Source organism: Pelecanus crispus, chromosome 2 (genome assembly GCF_030463565.1).
Source record: "Pelecanus crispus isolate bPelCri1 chromosome 2, bPelCri1.pri, whole genome shotgun sequence".
NCBI lineage: Eukaryota > Metazoa > Chordata > Aves > Pelecaniformes > Pelecanidae > Pelecanus > Pelecanus crispus.
Window position 1 is genome coordinate 136358284 of NC_134644.1, and position 7793 is coordinate 136366076.

Genomic DNA, 7793 nt, shown 5'->3' on the forward strand with positions numbered 1-7793 from the left:
TCATTTCCCGATTATCTCCATCAGTTTCCTGTTGCTGTGAGCTTGCTGCGCTAGCTGCTCGGCTCGGGCCATCTCCAAGACTTCTCGCAGGAGGTGGAAAGTCAGATCCAGAGAAATAGGGGGCTCCTCGGATCGCTTCTCCCTCTCCACGGCCTCACCCTCGGCTTCGCCCTCCTCGGGGCTCCCCAGCGAGCGCTCGGGCAGCTGCTGCAGCTGCTGCACCGCCGCCCGGAAAAAGTTGCTGGCGGGGGCTTCGGGCTGTAGGTGGCTGGTGCTGCTGGAAGAGGGGGAGAAAGAGCCAACGGGTCTCTTGTTGAGGTTGCCCAGGCGCAGGAAATACTCTTCTCCCATGCGGAGCAGGACGGGCAGAGTTTGCTGCTGCTGCTGCTGCTGCTGCTGGAAGAAATCGGGCTGGTGCAGAGCCCCGTGGGCGGCCGCCGGGCTCTTGCTGAGAGCTCTGCACTCCTGGCAGGGCAGGAGGGCGACCAGCAGGATTCCCGTGGAGACCAGCAGCGGGATCTTCATGGTCGGGGCCCAAACCTGCGGGGGCAGACGCGGGGCGGGAGGGGGGGGGGGTTACACAGCCGAGCCCCGGCGACCGGGAGGGCAGCGCGGGGCCGGGGAGCGGGCGACCCCCGCCGCCGCCCCGGGGCTGAAACGCGCCGCTCCGCGCCCCTCCGCGCCCCGCCGCGCCCCGCCGCGCCCCGCACACCGCGGCCGGGTCGCGCTCAGCCCCGGCCCGGCCGGCCCCCGCCGTCGAGGCGGCCGCCCCCCGCCGAACAGCCCCGGCGGGGCGGCTCCGGGCTTGCGCCGGCAGCGGCCCCGCCGACGCCGCCGGCCTGAGCCCCCCGCGGGGAGAGTCCACGCGTGTGCGCAGCCCCGCGCCTCTTCGCCCACCCGCGGGGCGGGAGGTGCCCGGGGTGCCTGCGGCGGGGCGGCTGTCCCCGGGAGCCGCGGGCTGCCAGCGCCCGGCTCCGCCGCGCCTGCCCGCTCCCCGCCCGGCCGGGGCAGCTCCCCGCCTCCCGCGGGAGGCCGCGCTCAGCCCCCGCAGGGCAGCGCAGCCCGCTCCGCGCCCGGGCGCACCCCGCACCTACCCGGGGCGGCGGCGGCGGCGGCGGCAGGGCAGGGCAGGCGGCGGGGCTCGGCGGTGCCCGGCGTCCCTTCCTCTCGCTCTCCCTCGGAGCCGGCTCCCGGCGAACTTGGGATCAGATTTGGTCCTAATCAGAGCACGGGCGCGGGATTTTTATAGCTTAGACCCTCTCCTGGAATCACGCAGAACTTGCCTAATAAGCTGACGCTCTCCTGACAGCCCGATTGCGTGCCCCGATCCACTGCTGAATAAATCATGGGGGCCCGTCGGAGCGGCGATGGGCCGAGTTTCGCTATCGCAACCCCAAATCTCACGTCCAATTATATCAACAGATATTTATCGCCTCTGCGGTGACGTCAGCCGGGCCGGGGGCCGGGGAGCAGGGTGCCCCCCCCCCCCCATTGACAAAAATACTTGAATGAGATTTCCTAGCGGGCGCGTACTATGAGAGGTCACGCCGGGGGAAACTTTCCACTCGCCGGCCGGCCCGCGGGCAGGGACCCGACCCACCCGGGGCCAGGGCTGCCATCCCGGGCACTGTCCTTCGCACTTCGCCGCAGCTCCCCGGCCCCCCGCTCCCCGCCGCCTCCGGGCCCTCCCGCGTGGGCCGGCCGGCGCGGGAGGCTCCGCGGGGCGCGGGTTTTGCGCGGATCCCGTCTTTGCTCCGCGCCCGGGGCCAGCCCGGGCCGGGCCAGCGCTTCCCCCCGCAAAGCGGGCCGGAGCGCAGCCGAGCCCCGCGGGCAGGGCAGCTGCCGGCGCCGGGGGCCCCGCCGCACCGCGGGCACCGCCACGTCGCAGGGGCTGCCCGGGCCCCGCCGCCGGGACGGGGGGGTGAGGGGGGCCGGAAAGCCCCCGGCGAGCCCCCCCCCGGGGGCGGGGGCGGCGGGGAGGGCGCGGGGGTGCCGCCGCCGGGGCCGCCCCGGGAGCATCGGCCCCCGGGCAGGGAGGGAGGGCAGCCCGGGGCGCCGCTCCGCCCGCTCGTCCTCCCCTGCCACCCCCGGCCCGGCCCTGCCTCCGCGCTCCAGCTCCCACTCCCTCGTCCCGGCCCTTGCTTCCCTCCATTGTCTTCCCACTTCTCGCGTGGAGGTAGCAGCTGCTCTTTTTTCCTTCCCTCCCCGCCGCCCCGACACTCCTAGGTGATCCTCCCCACCTCGTCACCCCCATGGCCATGTGTTTCCCTGTTTGCCCTCCTCAGCTAAGGCCCTGCCCTCCAGGGTGTCCTAATCCCAGGTTGAGCTCCCTTTGAAGTGCTCTCCCGCCCCCATTATGCCTGCAGGCTCCAGACCGTGTTCCATCAATGTCTCCAGCTGGGTTGCTTACCCTCAGATCTCCTCTTCCAGGAGGTAGCGCTGCCTATAGCAATACCTTCTGCCCAACACCCGTTCCGTGCGTAAGGTGCGTTCTTCAGGTTTTGCATCCCATCAGCTTTGCCACTGCATCTCAGTCCTGCTTCTCCACTGCCTGGGTTGCAACGTTTATCATGTCCCTCCCTTTAAATTGGAAAATTGTACTGAAAACCTACTGGTTTTATCCTGCCTAGACTGTAAATGCTTGGGGTCATCCACCTGCATGTCTCCCACCACAGTGAGGAGTTTCAACAGACCACGGAAGGTGGTCGTACGCTATCCATGCTGAATCAGTGATGAATCTGAAATCCGTTTCCTTAATGAAATAACAAAGTTCAAACAACATAATACATGAGGTTGGCCACAGCCCAGTTCTGAGCATCTCCTTAGGGATGCTATACACTTTAATTTTTTTTATATCTACCTCCGGCCTCGGACGCTGTTGGTGAAGTGCCAAAGAATCAGATCTTCTGCATCATAAAGAAATAAATGGGAAAGCAAGTAGTAATACCAGAGATTTATCTCTGCATTACCTCTGTTAGCTCAGGCATTCATGAACTGAAATGCATATTACAATGAAAACAGAACAGAATATATTGTGTAGATAGTCACAGCAGAAGCTATTTGTATGCTTTTAAAGCATGTCAGCACAGCTTTCAGTGAGAAAACAAGAGGTTCACAGAAACAGGAGCTAAGTTCAATCAGTTGATGGAAAATGCAAGAGGCACTTATTAAACTCAAACCCTCCAGATGTGCTCTGGGGTGGGTTTTATCACAGTGTCTCCATTTTTAGGTTTAATATACCTGTTAAAGACATGAAAGCTCTTAAAATAATGTGATCATAAATGTAAAGAAGGAAGCGTTCTGATCCGGATACATTTTTTTAGTGTCGTGGGTGAGATCTGAATAAGACAGAGAGCTGCTTCTCTCCAAAAGATTGATGCCAGTGAGAATTGGCTCAGATTATTTTCTGGTTTTCATAATTTACAATATTATTTAAGTCCCTTTAGGCAGACAGTTTCGTCCCTTGAAGAATTACAGGGATAGCAAATAGAGCATAAGAGTGGGCTAGGAGAGCTCCTGCAATTTTCACAAGAGCTGTACGACCTGCCAGGTTCTTCTCCCCTTTTTCCTGACCCCTGGCTCTGAGCAGGGTCTGCAGTGTCTCATACATGCTTGTTTCTAATCCAGCGTGGTCATATTACCCCACTTTCCGCATAGATCCTGAGTGATGTGTGAGAGGACTTGCAACAATTTAAACGCAGGGAAGACTGTGAGACATTTGGATGTCTTGATAATGAGGAATATAAAATATCACAGATACACAAACCAAAAAGTACTTCCTTTAGCACTTCAAATGCAAAACTGACTGCCTAGGAACATAGAAGTCCTTTCTCCAAAGAGTCACTAGTTTCTGGGTTCAGCTGTTACTCCTGAAGGGGATTACAACAGAAGAAATCCTGGATTCTCACCAGAGGGGTGAAAGAGAGAGAAACAAGGCAGATATCAGGTATATCTAGCTTAGTGTTTTATGTTTAGTGATATAGTTTGAGATTAGCATATCCTTCATAAGAAAAGTATTCATACTTGACTCATTCTGCAAACATGAGGGACAAATATAATTTTTGCTGTGAATCACAAAATAACATTGTCTAGAAATAAGAAGCATTAGCGAGGCCCATCTCCTTTCTGCTGACTTGGGTTGGGTGCACCTGCCCTTTAGCCTTAGTGATCTCAAACTCGGGCACCTACTGAAAGGCAATTATAGCTACTCTGCTGTAGCTAATGGAAAGCAAAAGCATGCCCAGAGCGTGATATATCCCATCACAAAATAGTACCTTCAGGCTTCTGGAGAAGCTCACCTCGTTCCCTTGTCTATAAAGGGAGTGCAGACAACTACCTTAGCCTACTGACTGAATTTTTAGATAGCTCATGTGAGGCGAGAAGAATCCCCACCTCACTGATTGACCATAGCAGAGAGATCACACAGTTCTAAAAACAGCAATACAGGAGTGATGATGTTAAACTGAGGGCATGGCTCTTACCCCAGGTATTTTTGAAGATGTCCAACTACAAACATGGAAGAACACACACTAGATGTAGATCAGCTTTCTACCATGGTGCAATATTCCATTACCACTCCAGCTTTTGTCACAAGATGGTAAGGATTTCTGGTATTCTTGTGTTCAGCAAACATTGCCATGTCGTCTCGCATAACCACCTCATGTGATCTCGGTCCCTGGGATCAGCTCTCTAACATGCGACCTGACATTCTGTGACTATTTCAGGTGAACTCAGTGCATCTCGCCCACTCTGAGGTGCCAGCAATCATACACTAGCACATCTATACATTACTTTTCTATTTCACCCTTTGGTACTCCTGATACTAAGAAATCTAAGTCTGATGGTCATAAATGTTACAGATTCTAGGGAAATCTAGAGAAAATGAAAAAAATTCAAGGTATCTTGCTACACCTGAAAGTGATAAGTCATTTTAAGAACAAAATACATTTACCTATTACTCCTCAGCAGACTGAATTTGCCAGACTAATCACAGAGAAGCTCCATGAAAGTGAGTTATAAAAAATCAATAAAAATAAATCAATTAAATACAAAAGAGTATGTTCTAGGTCAGGACAAAGAACAAAACTGGTAAGGAGCTCAGCTGTCTGCCCTTTCTTATGACCCCAGAAGTCTTCAAAATTTTCTCATTCAGTTTTAATTTCTCTTTCAATTTTTCAGCAGCCTCGCTCCAGGAAGGGACTAACATGCTCATGTCACAGGGATTTTCTGTGGTATGTCTCACTGTCATATCAGAGCTTCACCCATAACTTATAACCAGTTTTCCTACAGTCCTGTGAGAGAGAGGAAAGCACCTTAATTTCCCAGACTTTCCAGTGGGGAAAACCAACGTGAGATGGTGAAGAGATTTATCCAGTATCCCTCAAGGATTTGTGTACGAGGCAGGAGTGAATCTTGCATTTTCCGAGACCAAGTTCATAAACTCAACTAGAGGACTATTTTCATTCATGACTTAATGTTCGTACTGTTGATCCCAGACGGCTGCCCACAAGACACAATTTTATGGGCTGGGGGTCCCAGCAGAAGGAAACATTCCTTTGGAATATCCTCTCGGTTCCACCATGTCTGGGAAGAACACAGCCGTTCACAGCGGCTCACACACGGGTGGATTTGCAGGGACGGTTTTCCTCCCAAAGCCTGACCCCCAGCTGAGCAGAGGCCAGCACACACCGCTCAGGAATCTCACTCACGGACCTTCTGCCCCAGCAAAAAGCCTCCCTGCGCCCGAAACCCCCCACACCCCAGGGGGGTATTCCCCCCAGCGCGTGTAACACAGAAAGGGGCTGTGCCCGTACCCTTTTGCACATCACCAGAAAGCACTTTTGGAGGCCTCATGGCCTCACTTTCTCCTTCTGAGCAGCAAAGGGAAGTTGCAGATGCAGGCTGGGAGAAGCGTGCAGGCGGCACGGGCTGTGCCTCTCTCCTCCTGACAGCCCTCATCCAGGGAGGCAACAGCTGACCTTTATATTTACCTCACAAGACTTGTCAGTTGCTATTCTTGCTCTCAAATAAGGGCTGGAGAAAGCTGCATGGGTACGCATGCAAGCCCTCTATGCCGTTAATGATAATGCTGCAGGAACTATCTCATAATTATTGGTGGCAACAAGGAAATCCACCAAACAGGCACTCCCTGAGACCACTGAGTATTCCTGGTTGTCTTGGTGTCTGGGTACATTTGGCCATGAGAGAAATTCTGCTGGTTAGCTGAGCATCCAATCTGTCTGTCTTTGGCACAGACCAGGGCAAGGACAAGGGTTTGGGTTTGCATCTCACACATATCTGGAACAACCCACTGAAATTGCCAGGTTCATCCTAGTTGGCAGTGGCAGAGACAAGGACGCACACAACCTACACGGGCTTGGCTGAGCAGGAGGGGGATGCTGAACCGGGGGAGGGCAGGCGTCGGGCACAGAGGCCAAGCCACCGGCCAAGGGGAGGTAGGGGAGACCAGGGTGGGCTTGCAGGGAAGAGCAGGTGGGAATGCCCAGGTTGCCTCTCCCCAGGCACATCCCTGCCCCCGGGAGGTTAGAGCCCAGAGCTGTCCCTTTGCTCGTTGCTGAGAGAGGGGCAGGGAGGGGAGCCCACAACGCTGCGACTGTATTGCAGATGGCTGCTTGCACGCTTGTTCCAGGGAGTCTGTGAGGAACCGTCCACCAAAGGCCAGGAGCAGATGAAAGCCTGTCTGTCCAGCTAGGACATCCCAATGGAAAAGGCCACTGAGCCAGTGATAGCTTCAGCCATCAAACACACCCTTGACGCCAGGGACCTTGCCTTGCTCTCATCACATGCAGCACCAGGCCTGCCATTAGCTGTTAGCGTCAGCAGCAATATTTAGTTCATTCAGATCTAAAGTTGTAGCCATGTCACAAGCATGGGGAAACCATGCTGCTGGGGTGATGGATCTGGGCATCACTATGAAAATCAAAAGAAACATCTGAGCACAGCTGGGCTGGTGTGGCATTTTCCAGCATCCAGGCAGAAGCAATTTGAGCAAATTGCTGGGGCTATATTTTTTCAGTGGCCAACCCACTGCTGTCCCACTGGAGGAGAAGATAATGGGAGAAAAGCTGGAGCTGGAATTTGCAGAAAGCGAAACCCTCACTCAATGGCAAAACGTCCACCGTGTGCGTTTGTTGTGAACAAGGATTTCCTTCGTCGTGTAAGACACATGATACATTCACATGTAAGAGCATATACAGCATGAAAATGAGACTGAGAAATGAAAACTGAGTAGAGAGAAAAGTGATCAGTCCATTTAAAGGAAGTTTGTGATACCAAGGGCAACTCCTGCTCCTGGAATCCTGTTACAACCTCAACTGTTGCTAAAAAAAAAAAAGAAAGTTTAGCCTTCAAGCTTAAAGACATCACCCATCAGGGTTGAGAACACCCAAATAAACACCAGAAGAGCTGAGAATGTCATCTTCTTTAAAAATCTCATGATTCTGAAAACAATCGCAATATCTGGGGGAGAAGGAGATGGGGGCAGCAAAATTTTGGAATATTTGAGGCTAGAGATGTTGCAACTGCCTTCTCACTCCTTTCAAGTGAGGAAATATGGGAAGAAATACAAACACACTATCTGTCTTGAATGGCTGGGCAACGGGCTATATATAGAATCTGCTCTGTCCTACTTAAGTTATGACTAATGCTAAACAATTAGAAATTCAGATGTCTGCATATTTGAAGGAGCAAACATCTCTAATGCACCATTTGTTGTTCATTAAAAAATGGAAGAATCAAAGTCTCTCTAAGCTCCGACTAGGCTGCACTTATCA

At 53.8% G+C, this 7793-nt stretch overlaps 1 protein-coding gene across 1 annotated transcript; it reads right to left on the bottom strand.

Moving 5' to 3' along the window:
* CRH (corticotropin releasing hormone) lies at positions 1 to 525 on the bottom strand. The gene has a single exon (XM_009491776.2). It carries the CDS (start codon positions 523 to 525, stop codon positions 1 to 3), a length of 525 nt encoding a protein of 174 aa, XP_009490051.2.
* Between the last annotated feature and the right edge of the window lie 7268 nt (positions 526 to 7793).